At 32.8% G+C, this 17,320-nt stretch overlaps 4 protein-coding genes across 8 annotated transcripts in view; 2 read left to right on the top strand and 2 right to left on the bottom strand.

Annotated features, from left to right (window-relative positions):
• The window catches only part of LOC108733092 (dual specificity protein phosphatase 18), a 6,839-nt gene extending 1,812 nt beyond the window's left edge, over positions 1–5,027 (bottom strand). The window contains exons 1-2 of the mRNA XM_018464144.2: positions 4,727–5,027; positions 671–932 (exon numbers count right to left, since the gene is read on the bottom strand). Coding sequence (XP_018319646.1) covers positions 671–932; positions 4,727–4,821 — 357 coding nt within the window. The 5' untranslated portion in view covers positions 4,822–5,027. The remainder of the gene's footprint in view (positions 1–670; positions 933–4,726) is intronic.
• The window catches only part of LOC108733089, a 114,520-nt gene that overhangs the window by 1,353 nt on the left and 95,847 nt on the right, over positions 1–17,320 (top strand). The window contains exon 1 of one of the 2 annotated variants that reach the window (XM_025973620.1): positions 1,295–1,349. The exons of the other annotated variant lie outside the window; for it this stretch is intronic. Within the exon in view, the coding sequence (XP_025829405.1) occupies positions 1,340–1,349 (10 nt within the window). The 5' untranslated portion in view covers positions 1,295–1,339. Of the gene's footprint in view, positions 1–1,294; positions 1,350–17,320 lie in introns of those variants that run through there. 2 annotated transcript variants of the gene reach the window in all.
• LOC108733076 (kelch-like protein diablo) overlaps positions 10,701–17,320 on the bottom strand; it is a 14,709-nt gene continuing 8,089 nt past the window's right edge. The window contains exons 1-6 of one of the 3 annotated variants that reach the window (XM_018464117.2): positions 13,360–13,549; positions 12,350–13,292; positions 12,035–12,236; positions 11,828–11,971; positions 11,428–11,770; positions 10,701–11,322 (exon numbers count right to left, since the gene is read on the bottom strand). In XM_018464117.2, coding sequence (XP_018319619.1) covers positions 11,131–11,322; positions 11,428–11,770; positions 11,828–11,971; positions 12,035–12,236; positions 12,350–13,217 — 1,749 coding nt within the window. In that variant the 5' untranslated portion in view covers positions 13,218–13,292; positions 13,360–13,549 and the 3' untranslated portion in view covers positions 10,701–11,130. Of the gene's footprint in view, positions 11,323–11,427; positions 11,771–11,827; positions 11,972–12,034; positions 12,237–12,349; positions 13,293–13,359; positions 13,550–17,320 lie in introns of those variants that run through there. The other 2 variants (XM_018464118.2, XM_025973618.1) reach the window with 2 other exon arrangements.
• LOC108733077 (calcium channel flower) lies at positions 13,848–17,314 on the top strand. Of its 2 annotated transcripts, none has more exons than XM_025973622.1 (6): positions 13,848–14,204; positions 14,263–14,383; positions 14,442–14,640; positions 14,703–14,810; positions 15,944–16,082; positions 17,183–17,314. In XM_025973622.1, the coding sequence occupies exons 1-6, from the start codon at positions 14,202–14,204 to the stop codon at positions 17,192–17,194; spliced, it is 582 nt and encodes a 193-aa protein (XP_025829407.1). In that variant the 5' UTR covers positions 13,848–14,201; the 3' UTR covers positions 17,195–17,314. The 2 variants fall into 2 exon arrangements, with proteins under 2 accessions (XP_025829407.1, XP_018319623.1); XM_018464121.2 differs by lacking the exon at positions 17,183–17,314 and adding an exon at positions 15,247–15,387 and having other exon boundaries at positions 15,944–16,084.

Raw genomic sequence — 17,320 nt, 5'->3', positions numbered from 1 at the left:
CCAGGTGATAGCGTCAAATATTTTAAATTTTATAATAATATATATTTTGAAGACTAATACTAATTCTAAAATTGCGTAATCAATATTGATATACTTGAGACAAAAGTCCATTTAATTCCATTTGATTACTGGCAGTATCAACTACTGAGATCAACGCTTTTCAATGATTTATTTTTTAGTTGATTTTCTAAAATTTAAACTTTGTGCAAATATTTCAGAGGTATTTGTCGTTGCTATTACAGATGTGTGATGATTCTAGCCAATTTTGAATGTTAAAAAAAATTAAGTGTGGGTTTCCACCTGTAATGCGTAATGCCTCAGGTTCAAAAATCAAAACACAATCCACTGCCAAAACTCGCAGGTGCAAAAATTACGCGTAAATGAGTCAGTCAGGCATGGCTCGTGACATCCTTCAAAAATATCAAAAACGCATACTTTTGCTAAGTTTTAAATCGCTTTTAGTTGAAAAAATGTTTTTTTTTGTGGTAAAACACCAAGTATTAAAAATCCAATTTTTAAATTCCTGGGGAAAATGCGGGAAATTCTGTTTTTCGGAAAATGCCAAAATTGGTTCAAGATTGAGCATAGGAAAAGTGGAAGTGTGTATCCCTAGCCAGTTTTCAGGCTGACTACACTATAACGAGTGGAACGAACGAAACCCCTTCATTACCTCATGTATTGCATCCGCACAGGACTCAAAATATTCCAGTAAATTCGAACTCAAGTTGTCGTATACAGGAATTCTTGTATACTTAATAACGTTGCTTGGTAGAGGGGTGTCGGGGAGCTCTGGGGCAACATTGATAACGTATCTTATATCAAGAGCTTCCAGCACAGATGGACTTAGAGACATTGCACCAGATAAATAGAGATTATCCGTTATTTTTGATATATTGTTCAGCGCCAGAAGGCAATTCCTTTTAATCTGTAAACTAAAAAAGAAAATCGTTTTAGAAGATACTCAATATATACGTAGACAAAATTAAAAATGATTTATCAATATGAATTGATACCTCATGTTCCTGATATTTTTAGCTAATAAAGGCGTCTATCTAATGCTGGGAAAGTTTACCAGGTAAATATGTCAAGAGTTATCGTCTATCTCTTTATAATTTCAAATTGACCTAAAAATAATTAACAGCGTCGCTGTTCAGTCCTTTGTTGGGATTATAATGAAGTAGGCATGTAAATTAGATCTATTTTTGACCTTACACGTTTTTACCGACATTCTTGACATTTTATTATGAATGAGTCACTTGGTTTACCGCACTTACGATTATCTAGGAGCCAGGAAGTAAATTTATTTTTTTGAATCTATCGAAATTCTTGGCACCGACCAATGTTTAGAGGTAAGCTGGCATTATAAATGTTATTTTCGATTTACATGGTCGTAAATAATTTCTCTACAACCGCAATATCAAGGTGTGTATCATACACATAATGTCAGTCGAATTATAAATTTTTATTTTGCAACTTTTTAATACCAATGTATCAACGAATTCAGTTGTTTCACTCCGTAAATAGATCAAAGGACAATCGAACAACAAATTTCATGATTTTATAGTTCGCACATTAAGTTCTCCGAGTAATAATTTATCTTTGCGTGAAAAACAAATTGCGGTTGTTCGTTTTAATAGCTAGAGTTTAAAGTGAACAGTTAATATGTCAATAAAAATTTAACAATACAATGAGCTTTATCTTCAAAGTTTATGTAGGCGCACAAACTAAATAGCTAGCTGTATTGTACGTTTTTTTTTTTCGATTGACTAATTTGGAAAATAGGAAAGGATTTCAAGAAATTGATTGGAACATTCCTAACTATCCTAAAATTTTAAATGGAGAAAAATTAATAGTGATTTAATTGTTCAGATATCATCTATTACCTATTATGGAAATTGAAGTTGTTGAAATATTATATATCATTATATCGTTTTTTTTGATAATCTAATACTTCGACATCTTTAATTTTGGCTAAATAATGAATGGATTATTCGTAGGAAGAAAAAGAAAGATAAGACAAACTTGATATGAAACGTTTAAAAATTGGTATTTACATGAAAAAATTGAATATGATATTTCACCTAGTAATTCCCGTTTTATTCTAAATCATTTATCCCATGTACAGACCTTAATTACTACACGAAGAATTTTCTGAATGGGTAGGAATAATAAGGATTATATATGTATATTTCAGCTTAATGTATTAAAATATCTGATTACTCATTTCTAAAAGATGTGTAATATTTTTATTATTTTGGATCAAATCTTTGTGTTCAATTACACATTCTTTGAGGCTGCGTCCTGTATAATCAATGTAAACTGCATCACAGTCTAAACATTTTATGTTATCATTTAACTTTTGCACTGTCGGCAATTTTATTTTACTATAATTTAACTAGACTATGTAATCGTCCACTTATTGACTTGTAATTAGTGTAGGTGATCACAAAAACTCTCTATTTGTGGCATAATTTTTAAATCTTCATTGGGTATTCCCTCCAACCCAATCTTCGTTGTGTAGAATTCCCTTTTGGTGGCATAAATTTCAAATTCCTCCCAATTCAAACTTCGTTCTGTAGAATTCTCTTTTTGTAGGGTAATTTTCAAATCTTCATTAGGTGTTTCCCCACTTCAAGTGTTTTTTTCAGAAAACAAAAGTTTCAGAACTTGTAACAGAGACAGCAGTAAATTTATTAACAAAGGTCACAAATCGAAGCAGTTTAGAGTAATTGTGAATGTCAATGTTATTAACATTACTCAATAAATTATGTGGGTGCATGTGGTAACCATCGCCGTGTTATGTTCAAAATGCATGACAATTCTTTGAAACCCTTCAACGATCCAGTATTTTCTAGTATAGTTGTTAAATGCTGCCATTAATCTTTCGTAACAGTATAATGATGTTTGCTGTCTATATACTGACCTCCAACGAAAATTATCCAGCGGCACGAAGGTTCTGCGCCCAGTTATTCGACCTAATGCATTTGTTACGAACGGAATGCCAATTAGCTGTTGTCATACGAACGAAGTAAAGCGTACTGAAGGAATGCACCCAGTCAAAATAGAACGAAAGTTATTCTCCACTTAATTATTATATCTTGCCATTTGAAATTTACATTTTAAACCCGCAAAAATTACGTAACCCGACAATGTATAGTAGAATGGCTGACCTCAGTTCCCCTTACAATATCGATCCCTTCTTGGTCACGACAACCCTTATTTCAGGATAATAATCCTTTCCCGCTAATGCATACAATTAGTGTCAGAGCATGCTATTTCTGGGGTGATGTAAATTCCGTCCGGAAAATTTTAAAGGAAAAACATGGCTCCAACAGCACACTTCGTTCGTGTTGTTTTTCCTACCATAGCTTTAGCGTGTCTAAGATGTAATTGATTAAAAATCGCATAACATTTGCCACCCCCATTAAGTGGAGGTATACACCGGACTGAATTTACGTATATGACAGTAAGAAAATCCTCAGGGCGGAATTAACACGGGGTGGATTTTCGCTATTTCTACCACTAAATTGAAGATTAATTTCTGTTATGTTAGCTTAGTTTCTTTCATTTTTATACTTATTTTCAAAGTTTAACAAAAATGAAAACATATTTTTGTACCAAATTCAAAGAAGAAGTTCAACTTTTTTAAATTTTCTAAACATCACGACAACAAATGTTACTTTATTTAACAGTTCTTATTCTAATAATTAAAACTTAGATAGTTCGTCAGCTAACTGTAAGTTGAGTTGAGGTACTGTTTGCTTAATAGAAATAGCTTTTTCATTTACTATTTTAATTGACTCTAGGTCGTTAAATAGTTTCCTGTCGAACAGAAATAGCGATATTTACCTACATGTTTATAGAACTCCAACAATGTGTTCTCTTAACAACAGAACTGTTTCAGTGCGAAACATTTCTGGATCATGACAAGAACATAATTTTCGTAAATAAATAAAACCTAAAATTTTTTGGCATCAATCAAAAGGAACATGAACGACAAAAAGCAATAAAAATTTTACAAAATGAACCGTTTGAGAATGAAAAATTACACGAATATTACAAACCTATGTTTGAGAATCATAAAAAAGATTTATGATTTGCTTGTCCTTACAATAATACACTACTTTACCTTATGATATTGTTTGTAATGAGTAAAGTTTAATACATACATAATTTAATTTTTATCATAAATTACATTTCTTGTTTTTATAACGGTCTACACATTAGATAAATATCATGAGAAAATTGTTAGATTTATTAAGTAAACACTGTTTTTATACCTTTTAAATTCGTTAAGAAGTCATAATTAAAACAATATTTCTGTACAACTACTGAAGTCATTGTTTAAATGTAGTTATAATCCATTATGGTTTCGACCTAATTTTTTGAAACTATGACCATTTACTGCTTTGATTATTGCTACAGTATCATTGTTAATAAAACTTTTCATTGTTGCCAAACTCATTAAAGATAACTACTATTTTATTTTAACTGAATTAATTAATGATACTAATAGGAGTTACGATAAATGAACAATATCAATAAAACGTTTATTTGGTCAATTCTGTAACGATTTTTGTACGGGCATTATAAACAATCAACTTAATAATTAACTTGCCGTTTTAACGTTTGTTTATAATGGACTTAATTTGTTGTGAATTTCGTATAAAAAATTCAATATTCCGGTCCGTATGAGAGAGAAAAAGGACAAATTAGTTTTAGGTACCTGATATTAATTTCGGTTGCCTTTTCCTGAAGGATGTTTTCGGTCTTCGGAAGTGATGTATCATGAATGTCAACGGAATTGGCCATGACTTCCATGATCAGCTGTTGAAAATTTCACAAACAAATGATAATGGTAGCAGTACTCGTTGCGATTAACGAAGTGCGATTGACGATCGTATCGTTCGGTAAAGAGCAGCAGGATCTGGGAAGGACTCCCTATGGACTTGGCGTACGCGTTTGTTTTATGTTGCTCTCGCACGCGATCTCCGCGCTCACCGATAGATAACAATGTTTTCAGCGGGATTGAATTATTTTCTTTACCTGCTGAAAACGCTATTTCGCGTAGCTTAAGCTTTGGCATCGAGCCACCGACCATGCGCGGTCTGAAAAGCACATTCTTTCGTTCTCTTGAAATTTTTGTAAACAACAAATTCCACAAAGTTTTTCCGTCAGCGGCGTCACATGCGTGAACATTTTCTAGCCGATTTTTTTTATAGATTTTGCAAAGGTTTAAAAGCTTCCGGAATTTGTGAGCCGTTCGTAAGGATTACGAGCGATTTCAATTTAAATAAAAATGTCAGACGTAACTGTAAGTCCTTCCTGAAGATTACTAGCGAGGAGAATTATTTATGAGAAATACTTTTTGGAAACAGACATAAAATGAACATACTGTTGTAAACGTAGACTATCTTAAAAGTTTATTAACTTTCGAAATTGCCGGTTGTAAATATATTCTTGGAATCCTTAAAAAGGATGCTTGATTTATAGATGTTCAGGCTCGGTTTAATTTGAATGTGAGCTACGTAAAACAGAAATTTAATGACCCATTTTCATTGTATCTTTGCCTTTTTTTTACTTTTCTACACAATATAAGAAAATGTACCAAAAAGCCCTGTGGGGCAACAACAGTAAATGTTCTTGCTTATTGTTTTAAAACAAGTTCAAACGGTTGCAATTTGTTTACGTATTACAATATATCAAGATGATTTATTACGTTTTACTTAATCTTTTTGTTACAATTACTAATTAAAATAATAGTATTTAATTTAATTTAACTTTGTGTTTATTATTGGGATATAAAATGGAAACAAACGGAAAAGTTAGAAATTAAGCAGTTTTTGCAACTTTCTAATTATTTCTTCGACGAAAAATTGCTTCCTTATTAAGGAGAATTTGCAAAGATGTATTAAAAGTTTGTAAAAGCGCGGAGCTATAGCTATTGTTGCCCTCTACTAGGTTTGATCCTATCGATTTCCTTGCAGATTCTCGACATTTGTCTTAATTTTTTTAAATATTTAATTTTTCGTGGTCTCTAATTACTATATGTATATATTTTAAGACAGAATCGCGCAGCATCAGGTCGCACACGCTATTTTCATTTGACTAATGATAACGAGATCTGAAGACTTTTACATGAACTATAGGGAGGATGAATCTTTCTGATTTGCCTAACATTAGCTCGGTTTTATTTCGATTGCGACTAAATTTTTTATTAATTAAAATAATCTGGGTAATTTATGTAGTTCCGATAGTGTTGGCTATAATGTGCGCCACTGTTCGACGACGCTACTTCTACCGCCGATAGGTAATGTATGTGGTGTCTGTCGGTCCGTTGCTCGAAGAATTCGTGGACGTATATTTAGATCAGAGTAAGCGAGCATTTCATTCATAAATTAGCGCACGATTAAATGGAATCCTCTGTCCTGCAAGCGGCAGGAATGTGACGAATGCGAACCCGGCTCAACCCAATTTTTAAAATGCTCCGCGACGCAGCAGGCCCTGAGGACGTCGGCGTCTCTCTTGGGCAACACTCAATTCGACTCTTTACATATATTGACATGCGACAATTGACAGACAACCTGTCCTGATGAGTCTTCAACCCAAATTGTCGCTTTTGAAGTCGTCTGACGTCAAAGAAAACCGAAACCGTATAGAAAATTCTTGAAATTTTTCGATCTGTTTCTTAATGTAATTACCAACACAACGGTCTTCAAAGGGGCATAAGTTGGGTCCCCTCTCTTTCGAAACAGCCCGAAAAAAAGCAATGGGACTGAAGATTACATTTCGCCATTTTCGTGATTCACATTAGATGCTTTTAAATATTAACTTACTAATACATATTAATTGAATGAAAGTCAATCAGAAAGTAAAAACAGTAGTTGATGCCAAACAATTTACAGTTGGTATATTAAATACAGGAGCAAAATATTAGTATGCTTAGATTTGCAGATAATATAGCAGTATTAGCATCTAGCAAGGAGGAGTTAGAGATAGTTTTAAATAAAATGAAAACAGTACTGTATGAAAATAAATAAAAGTAAAACAAAAATACTGGTATGAAAGGAAAGAAAAGGTAGGAAAAAAATGAATATAAGGGTAGGAGACAAAAAATTAGAAGAAGTGGCTGATTTNTGCAGACATAATGCTCATTTTTCATAAGGGAAAGCTTATTTATTATATTTGTATCAAGCTGGTGATTGTGAAAATGAGAGTCTATTTTCCGCCACTTGAACAATGGTCGAACGTTACATAGTTGATGAACACATAACGTGATCGTTCTCACTATTCTTTTACTCACTATACTTAATTTCCTTAGAAAATATTTCCGCAATAACTCTCGATATTAATTTTACAATCTATGTCTTCTCAATACATCATTATAAATAAAGTTGATCTTAGTAACTACCGTACTAGTTGAATCAAAGATAATTAAATACTGGTGTGCAAGGGAAAAAAGAAAAAGTAGGGAAAGAGCGAATATGAAGATAGTAGACCAAAAATCAGAAGAATTTGCCGATTTTAGGTATCTAGGAAGTCAGATAAGTCAGGACGGAAAGAGTAGTAGGGATATAAAGCAGAGGATAACGCAGGGTCGAGTCGCCTTCAATAAAAAGAAGTCACTTCTATGCTCGCAAATGGTTAATTTAGAAATTCTAAAAGGATTGCTAAAGGTGTATGTTTGGAGCACGACGCTGTACAGGTGCGAAACATGTTACAGGCGAATGATGATACCGTGGATAGAGAAGGTAAGAAATGAAGAGGTATTAGAAAGAATAGGAGAACAGAGTCAATAAGAAATAGGCGAGATACGTTAGTAGGACACCTTCTCAGGCATGAAGGTCTAGTAAGAGACATATTAGAGACAAAAATAGGAGTTATGAGGAGTAGTGGCAGACCTAGATTAGATTACTGTTCACAAATAGTTAAAGATGTGGGATGTTCTACTTTTAAGGAAATATGAAGATTAGCTCAGGATAGAAAAGAGTGGAGGTGTCTGTCCAACCAGTCTTAGGACTGACGACCTTATGATGATGATGATATTAAATAAACTTGTCCGATGCAATAGCCTTCGTATAGAATAAATCCATTTCCCTTTCTTATTCAAATATTTCAAAAATCATAATATACACATCGAAATCCAAATTGTTTTCATTTTTGGTTAATGTCAGAAAGTTGTAAAGATATTTTATATTGAATTGACTCACAGTTCCACTTAAAATTCTTCTTATTAATCATAATTAATGATTCTTACTTTATTAATTTTATACCTACGATGCATAGAAGAAAGTACGTAAGAAAATAGTCCAAAATATTTAAAATATTGAGTGTCAAAGACCCACTGCCGATGTTATGCAAACCGTTTGAATACCAGACGTTTATTTTTAAGTTCTGCTACCTGCCAGTCAGTGTTATTCTTTCAATCTGCGCCAAATTTTTCAAATTTATTTTATAATTTATTTTTAAGAGAATTCCTGTGCTCTCACTTAATAAGGTAATTAGAAGTCATTTTCATACCACACGTTTATGAGTATGAAAATTCAAAAGTACATCTCTTTGAATATCATGATTCAGTTGTTTACATTATTACGTTGAATAAAAAAGTTTTTAAACAGCTGAACGTAGTTTAGTCAACAAATAAAACTCTTGCGAAAATGTTACGTTTGTCAACACTTGAGTAATAGTTGATGCTACAATATGGAAATTCGCCATGTTGTTTGCAATTATTCTTTTAAAAACTTTTATTATTGCCAAAAAAATATCCAGTGTATTATTTTTTTTTGTATCAGTTTCTGCGCACAACTTTGAATCTTAAAATAAGGACCAATGTCCCTTTTTCTAAAAAAAAAACATTTCTATTTTTGATTTAATTTTTAAGATCCATCAACCTTGGCCTAAATGCTGACCTTAGTAAAAATAGTAAACAAATATTTTCTTGTATTTTTTTTGTACTTGTGCTTACTTTCTCATGGTCGAATTAAATATGATGTTCAAAAATAACTGATCGCAACTTATCAAAGTCAGACGTACCTAGAGAATTCGCAGAATGTTAATTGCTAAAATGATACTATAAAATTGCAGTTAAAAAAAAAGACAAAATAATTATGATATTTAAGTTCGCACAGCTTCTCCGCAAGAGAAACAGTTAAATTAAGTTCTGAAATCATTAAAACTCCTAGGCCTTTTTAGTATCGTCCGGCACTGGCCTTTCTATCTATAACAAATAGTTTGCAACATTGTAAGTAATGCATTAAGGATATCAGACTTTTGTACCATCTGGCACATGTAATTCATTTGATTTACGTTGACAAAATTAGACTATCCGTTAGCCAGTCGACCCCTTGGCTTCCTACAACCAACTGGAATGCTTCTGGGTACAATTATATGGCAAATATTTTTGGAATTCACCTGCTTAAATTCGCTAAGCGAAACAATCTTAGTATGCAAAGTATGCGATAGGTACGAATAAGCGTTGACAATACACAAATATGACCTATTTTTAAGAATTTCTTTTATTCAATTCTTTTTTGAAATAAAGATCTATACTTGTACCTGAATATTACATGCAAATCACATGTGTTAAATGATTAGTTACGACGTGAACACTTCAATCATTATAGCCAATAATACTAAGGCTAAATGTTAAAACGCACTCAATAAGATTCTACGTACTTTTTTACATAATTACCGCCTTTTGAATCATAGTAAACAGTTTCTATTTTCTCGATATTTGCTGAGCGCCTTTTTGATTGTATTTGTTTTGATTTATCCCTTATTACTACGGCAGCCTCTAATTTTTAAAACGCACTCAAAAACTGTTGTCATCATAAAATTCTACGTACCTTTTTACATAATTACCGCCTTTTCAGTCATAGTAAATAATTCCTATATTCTTGAAATTAGAGGAGCGCTTTTTCATTATTGTATTTTTTCTATTTTAGCGAATATTACTGTGGTACCTTTGAATTTTTAAAAGCACTCAAAAACTGTTGTCACCATAAGATTCTTCGTAGTTTTTTACATAATTACCGCTTTTTGAGCCATTGTAAATAATTCCTATTTTCTTGAAATTAGAGGAGCGCTTTTTCATGATTGTATTTTTTCTATTTTAGCGAATATTACTATGGCACCGTTTAATTTTTAAAACGCACTCAAAAACTTGTACGCACATTTTTACTTATTTACTGCCTTTTGTGTTATAGTAAATAGCTCTTATTCTCTCGGTATTTGTGGAGCGCCTTTTCATGATTGTATTTGTTTTGATTTATCCCTTATTACTAAGGTAGCCTCTAATTTTTAAAACGCACTCAAAAACTGTTGTCACCATAAGATTCTCCGTACTTTTTACATAATTACCGCCTTTTTTATCATAGTAAATAGCTCTTATTTTTTTAAAGCTAAAGAAGCGCTTTTTCGTTATTGTATTTTTTCTATTTTAGTCAATATTACTATGGCAGCGTTTAATTTTTAAAAAGCCCCCAAAACTGTTGTCACTATAAGATTTTACGTACTTTTTGACATAATTATTACCTTTTGAACCATAATAATTACTTTTTATTTCGTAGATATTTGACGAGCTCTTTTTCGTGTTTAGATTTTTCATTAGTTTGAATTATAAATCATTGTATTTACTAACTTTTTTAATTTTTTATGGTTGAATTGCACATGCAAAAGGAAATAAAATAAAGAGAAAGGTAGACTTTAAAGATATATATTTCCTTAAAGAATAACAGTTATATACTTATAAAGAAGTCATAAATATTATATCGTATTTTATCTCCAAGGAATATAATTATATCCCACTTTTATTATGCCTTACACAACTTCATAGTTTTAATATCGTGAAAATTGTGATAGGACACAAATAATGTACAAATCCAAAATATATTAATTTCTTTGTTATCCGTTAAACATAATCCCAAAACTGAAAACATTCTACGGGCCACTTTTAAATCTTTTTCATAAAATATGTTAACAAAATAAACAGAAGAATAATGGAGTGTAAGAATCAAACAAATAAACAAATTAACCTGCAAGCCGATTTGCCTTACATAATAATAAAAATCACATTCGAAGTCACATTTATTTACTGGAGTAGGTTGGAATTTTAATGGTGATAACAACATGCTACCAGATCCGGTTTTCGGTCTGGGGTGCTCTCATTACACCGACACCACCCCCTAATCGTCGGTAATTCATCGCCCCACAGAGTCTCCACTGATTCTGCTCCGTATCGTAAACCTCAATCGTTTTAAGATAAGCTGTACCATCAAATCCACCCACTGCATAAAGCTGACCATTGACCACAGCCAAGCCAACCTAATTAAATAACAAATAATTTTCGAATTAGATAAATATGAGACAGTTATTCCAAAGATTGGACAGGAAAACTAAGAACGTAAGCGAAAGAATTATTTAACTTACACCACTTCTCCTTGATGTCATAGCGACTATGGGGCTCCAGGTGTTCGTATGAGGATTGTATCTTTCTGCACTAGACAATTCCATGCAGTCATCTCTACCTCCAACCGCATATATTAAATTGTTGAAGACTGCACAACCGAGATGCTTTCTTCTTGTGGACATTGGACTGACTGGGGTCCATTTGTTGTGTCTTGGGTCATACCTTTCGACTGTATTAAGTGGCGACTGGCCATCAGAGCCCCCTATTGCATACAAATAACCTCCCAAAACTGCCACAGCTACTCCCAAACGTCTCGTAGTCATTGGGGCAACTTTACTCCATTTGTTCTCTTTGGGATCATATCTAAATAAAAAGTAATATTTATAACAAGACGTAAAATGGGTTGTGCTATACCTATACCTTTCAACGTGATTTAAACATTGAACGCCATCCTGACCTCCGACAGCATAAAGCATGTTATCTAAAACGGCAACACCCACGCTGGTTCGGCAAGAAGTTGTAGGGGCAACATCGCAAGACCATTGGTCAGTTTGAGGATCATATCTGTTAAAAACATAATATTACACAAAATGAAATACCTACTGACTAAAACATTTCGACTGTTACCTTTCAATACTGTTAAGGTAACTTTGTCCATCATGTCCACCTACTGCATACAATAAATCATTTAGTACTGCTACCCCTACACCACAACGCCTTTTGCTCATAGGTGCAACCATTTTCCATTCCATGGTTTGGGGATCAAACTTTTCCACAGAGGCAATTGCATCTCCACTGCACCATCCACCAACAGCAAACAGCACTTCTCCTGAAAAAAAATACACTAAAGAACAACTGTAGAAAAAGTGATTACACAAAGAGCATATAAAACCTAATGGAATATAAGAAAAAATATAAATTCAGACATAAACAAAGAAGTACCTCTTCTTGTCGGTTTTCTGGGTCTGGTTCTTGGTCCTTGCATTAAAGGTCTTTCCTGTGGTAGAAGTAAATAATTTTTAGCTTCATCAACGAGATCTCTACAAGACTCATCTGATCTCACTAGTAAATCTGAGCCAACAGTGCCAACAAGGAATTTAGGACTCAATAAAGGCAACCTTACATGTTGAAGGACCTGGGGTAAATGCTGCCTCCTTTCTGATACATTGTACTTAACCCAAGACATTACAGCATTAAAAACCTGTTCTTCACTCCTAACATTTAATTCATCACTAGAAATAATATCTACCAATTGACTAACTGGAAGCAATAGAAATTCTTCACTTTCCATAACTTCCTGGAAGTTATGTTGTGTGAATTTGTCTGCAATCCTTAACAATTCTCTACATGAATGTGTGTCTGCAAAAGCACGAATACCAAGACAATTTGAAGGATCTAACTGTCTCTTCAAAAATTCACAGCAAATATCTTGAATTTCAGTTAGCTGTAGTAGGCAAGCAGCTGGTAGAAGGGTTTGAACATTGGATTCTTCAACAACTATGTGTGAAGTGTAGCAAAAATCTATAAGCAAATCCATGGCATTTTCATCAATGTCACGAATAGTTACTTCAGTTTGGCGAGATTCTGCTAATTCTCCAGTAAACATTGCACGAAAGTAAGGGCTACAAGCACTTAAAATCACACGATGAGCAAATATTTTCCGGGAACCAACATTAAGCACTACATCACACAATTCACGATGCCTTCGAAGCAAATTTAATTCAGTAAGGGTGCTTTTAGGATGTTTATCAGAAGTATGGGAAAGTCTCGCAGGAGATGGGGCCCGATCTCCGATGGCCATTTCGCCCATTCTACAAGTGGCTCTGATGTGAGAAGCCAATTGGAGGCGTAAGGGCGGTGACGCCCAACCCCACACCGAGTCTATCTAAATCGAAAAATAGTAAAATAGAAGAATTAAATGTTTATTTCAAAAAATTGACGTTCAAATTTACCTTTACGAATTGTGTAGTCTAATCGGTCTAATACCTTATAAACGTGTAAAATGAGATCAGTAGTTAAGCTCTTGCTTCTTATCTTCTCCCATTGCAGTATATTAACACCATACACTTAAGATTAAATATTGAATTTACCTTATTAAAAATATATCAACATAATACAGAAACATCAAACGTCAACTGTGAACAAACGTCAACTTTTGTATATTCTGTGATGCAATGTATATGTCTTCAACCTACACAACCAAAATATTACTAGTTCCAAATTTTACATCAATTTAAAATAAGAAACAATCGTTTATTTTTCATGTAAACCCATTTTTTAAAAGATTATACCACGTAGTTACTGAAAAATTTGTTAAAAATAATTTCATTGTAAAGTTTTGTATATTAATTACATCCGATAGGGTAAGATCAGTGTAAACCATACTTTATAATACCAAAATGATAATTGGCAGTGCTGACTTAGTGTAAATAATAAAATGTCATGATGTCTTCAATTCGCTTGTCAGACTTTATAAACGTCAGGTGCTTAAAATTAGGATCGTAATTTTAAATAAAAAACAGTAAGGCGGAAACACGTTATCCAAAACTTCATGTGTGCAAAGGTCATTACACTTTGTTTTATTTAACAGACATATCAGTTTATTTATTACTTTCGTATTTTGTGAAATTTGGAATTACGCTAAAAGAACATTGATTTTTTCGTCCTTTATAACTTTTGAATGCCCTGTGTAAATGCAAATCAATGTAAATGTCATCGAATCAGTGAAGTTTAGAAAATAGTGTGTGCTGTTGTGACGGGAAAAATTGTCTCTGAGAAAACTGCATCACAAATCATGGTAAGTTTTTATTATTCCTTCCAAATTACTTCATGATTCTAATCATACAATTATGTAGTCATTCACGGAAAAATTTACTACTCTTATGGCTCGTCCTGGGCCTGATGGGGTGGAAAAGGATGACGTGCCATGGTGGTTAAGATATGCAGGCAGAGGTCTAGGAACAGTAGGAGGTTTTAGTAAGTAACATGTAACTACCATGCTATAATTTTTTCTAACTACCATCATTATGTTTAGTTGCCATGTTCTTTGGTGTTTGGATGTGTTTAACAGTTTATGCTGAGTGCCTCTTTGGAGGTATAATTCAAATGGTTGCTGGAGGCATAACAATAGGAATCGAAGCTCCATGCTGCTGCTTATGCATAGGTTTTATACAAGACTTAAGTGATCGAATTGAAAAAAGACCTTATTGGAATAAAGCACTGGCATATGTTATGTATGTTGTAACTTACAAATGTAAGAGAAGAATTAATTAAGTTAATCTCATTATTGTTTTAGAATGGCACTTCCTCCAATAATTATGTGCCCTGGATTGTCTAGTATCTTTGGAAGTGGGTTAATATTTACTACAGGTGTAGTTTATGGAATGATGGCTCTTGGAAGAAAGTAAGGCTGTTTTCTTTTTATTTTAGGTTTTTAATGAGTCATGTTATACATATGTTGTCAGATAAACAGATACAAATAACATAAAGGAGATAAAGGATAAAGGTTTATTTACTCAAAATACTTTTTTATATAGCATAAATGTTTTTATATAATCACTACTCATATAAAAACATTTATGGTATGTATCAAATTCAAGATATAAAGAATTAAAAATGTAGAATGTTTTCTTGTTAGATGGACAGTCAGGGAAACATCTACATTTTCAGTGTAATATTTTAATACAATAAGACCACCTGAAAGGAGATTAATTAGGTTTTTATATTGATTCGATTTTTTTAAATAAAATTTATAAGCTTATCATACATCACCTTTTATGTATCAGTTATGAGTGTGTTGTGCTTACTAACAAATTATTTTAATACAATGACGAATATAGAGGGTCTAGAGAAGACATGGCTGCAATGGCTTCTCCCCAAACGGCCACATCCCCCATGGGGATGGGTGCTAACGTTGATCAGCGTACTACGCTTATGGAAGACCCCGACGTTTGGCGTCCAACATAAGCACTTACTAATAAGTACTAATGCTATTTAATTAATGCTAATTTATCAAGCCTGTCAAATTAATAGAAATTCTATCACAGTAATTTTTAACAGCAAAATGTAATCGTTTTGTGATTGAACTTATTATACCTACCATCAAATTCTTTTCTTAACAATACTTGGCCGGCTTTGATAGCATGTGCATGAATTGCTAAATGCTTTTCTTAAATATTTTGTGGCCTCTTTGTTAGCTATGCGTAAGTATGGACATATAGTTAAAACTGAATGCTTATTATAAATGTATAAAAAATACACTTGTCGTTATCCATAAACAAAATAACATATTTGGCAGATATGGTTTGAAATTAGATCAAAGAAAATGCATAATTTGTTAAATAGGTTCGTTTCTTACCATTGCTAATTGCCATATAAATGGGTGTATTAATGTAATATAATTAAGTTTATTCAAATTGCTTGCATTATATTACTTGCTGAGTTGCATGTGCATTTTTTTAATCAGAGATTTTACTGGAATATTAAAACACTACAGTACATAATCTTGCATAACTGATTTTCGTTAACTATATACAGGGCGTCATCTGAAGATATGCGATCAGCAGCCGTTGCTGCAGATGCAGCTCCCACGACGAGGCCGACTACCATGCGTTCAAATTTAGTAGCCAACGCTCAACCCATTAGTTTTACAGGAGCCCCGTTGTCCGACAGTAACGTATGACTTCCTTCCATTTAAAATTCATCTTATTAAAAAAATATATACATAGCGATATATATATACTTAATAATTTACCACCGATGGACACTGGCGAGCATTAAGAGTCACGGTCACGTGTGTTATATATTATTAATTATTCCTGTGGTATTAAAAATATTTTAACGTTAGGACTGTTTTCCAAGTCGCTAGGTTTAGGTAGTCAATTATAATATTGCGTGTATGCACTGTAAGGTAGCTTGGTAAATGCCTAGATTTTAGAGTATAGGTGATGGGACCGTTGGGGAGATGGATGGAGGTGTAAATTGGTATAAACATGTGTTTAAATGGGGAGCAGAATGTGGTGGCGTAGAGAGTGGAGGTGAAAATTCAAAGATGTATAAAGGAAATCAACGTTGTCATACCCAAATGGGTGTAATGATCTACAAGTTAATCCCTTCACCATCCTGTGATCGACGGTTTCCTTATCTACTTGTAAAATTGTAATTTATAATGTTCACTTCACCCCCTGCGCTTCTACAGTTTGACCTCCACCTGCAAACACTTGTTTAGTGTTTTATTAAGTCATTCCTACGTATCCCGCTTCTTCCCCACTCTGACCTATGGTCCATCACCTAGGCATTTATACGTAGCTGTTATCTGGATAATTAAGAGATGGATGAAAAAATTAGACGCTTTATAATTATTATATAAATCGAAATTATTCCAAAAAGTGTCTTTGATGTCTGTCGTGTCTCTTTGTAGGTATATTCTTTTAGATAGGGGAATGTATTGGCTCTGTACGTTTTTCTTTCTTTAAAATTTTTATTTTTAATAAGTGTTTGTATTTTCCTTTTCTTCATATTGTTCATCAAAAAGGAACATTAATTTACTCACTCTTGATTAATGATTTATTAATGTTTGGATACTTATTATACGCATTACGTTTTATTATTATATTTTAAAGCTTTAGATGATAATTATTAAAAAAAATTAAAATAGGCGAAATAAATAAATATCAGGTACTGTTTTTGGAAATAACTTTTTATCACCTAATTTCTTCTTATGGATTCTTTTTGTAGAATGCTGCATTATTTACTCCTATTTTTTTCTATTTTAAGGTGAAAAAGTGAACCGGTAAGAAAAACGTGTGTATCAATAGAAAATTTAAAGTAAGCTGTAAGGTATCGCGTATTTTTGAGTTTATTTAATTAATTATAATATTTTCTCTATTTATTTATTTTTAAGACTGTGCTGTG

The sequence above is a fragment of the Agrilus planipennis genome, unplaced genomic scaffold (genome assembly GCF_000699045.2).
Source record: "Agrilus planipennis isolate EAB-ADULT unplaced genomic scaffold, Apla_2.0 scaffold51, whole genome shotgun sequence".
In the NCBI taxonomy this organism is placed as follows: Eukaryota; Metazoa; Arthropoda; class Insecta; order Coleoptera; family Buprestidae; genus Agrilus; species Agrilus planipennis.
This window is presented reverse-complemented; position numbering and strand designations above follow the sequence as displayed.

Excerpts from the sequence above, each read along its gene's own strand:
- LOC108733077 (XM_025973622.1), top strand. Across the intron at positions 14,384-14,441 it reads AGGAACAGTAGGAGGTTTTA|TTGCCATGTTCTTTGGTGTT; the intron begins GTAAGTAACATG and ends CATTATGTTTAG. Across the intron at positions 14,811-15,943 it reads ATGATGGCTCTTGGAAGAAA|GGCGTCATCTGAAGATATGC; the intron begins GTAAGGCTGTTT and ends AACTATATACAG.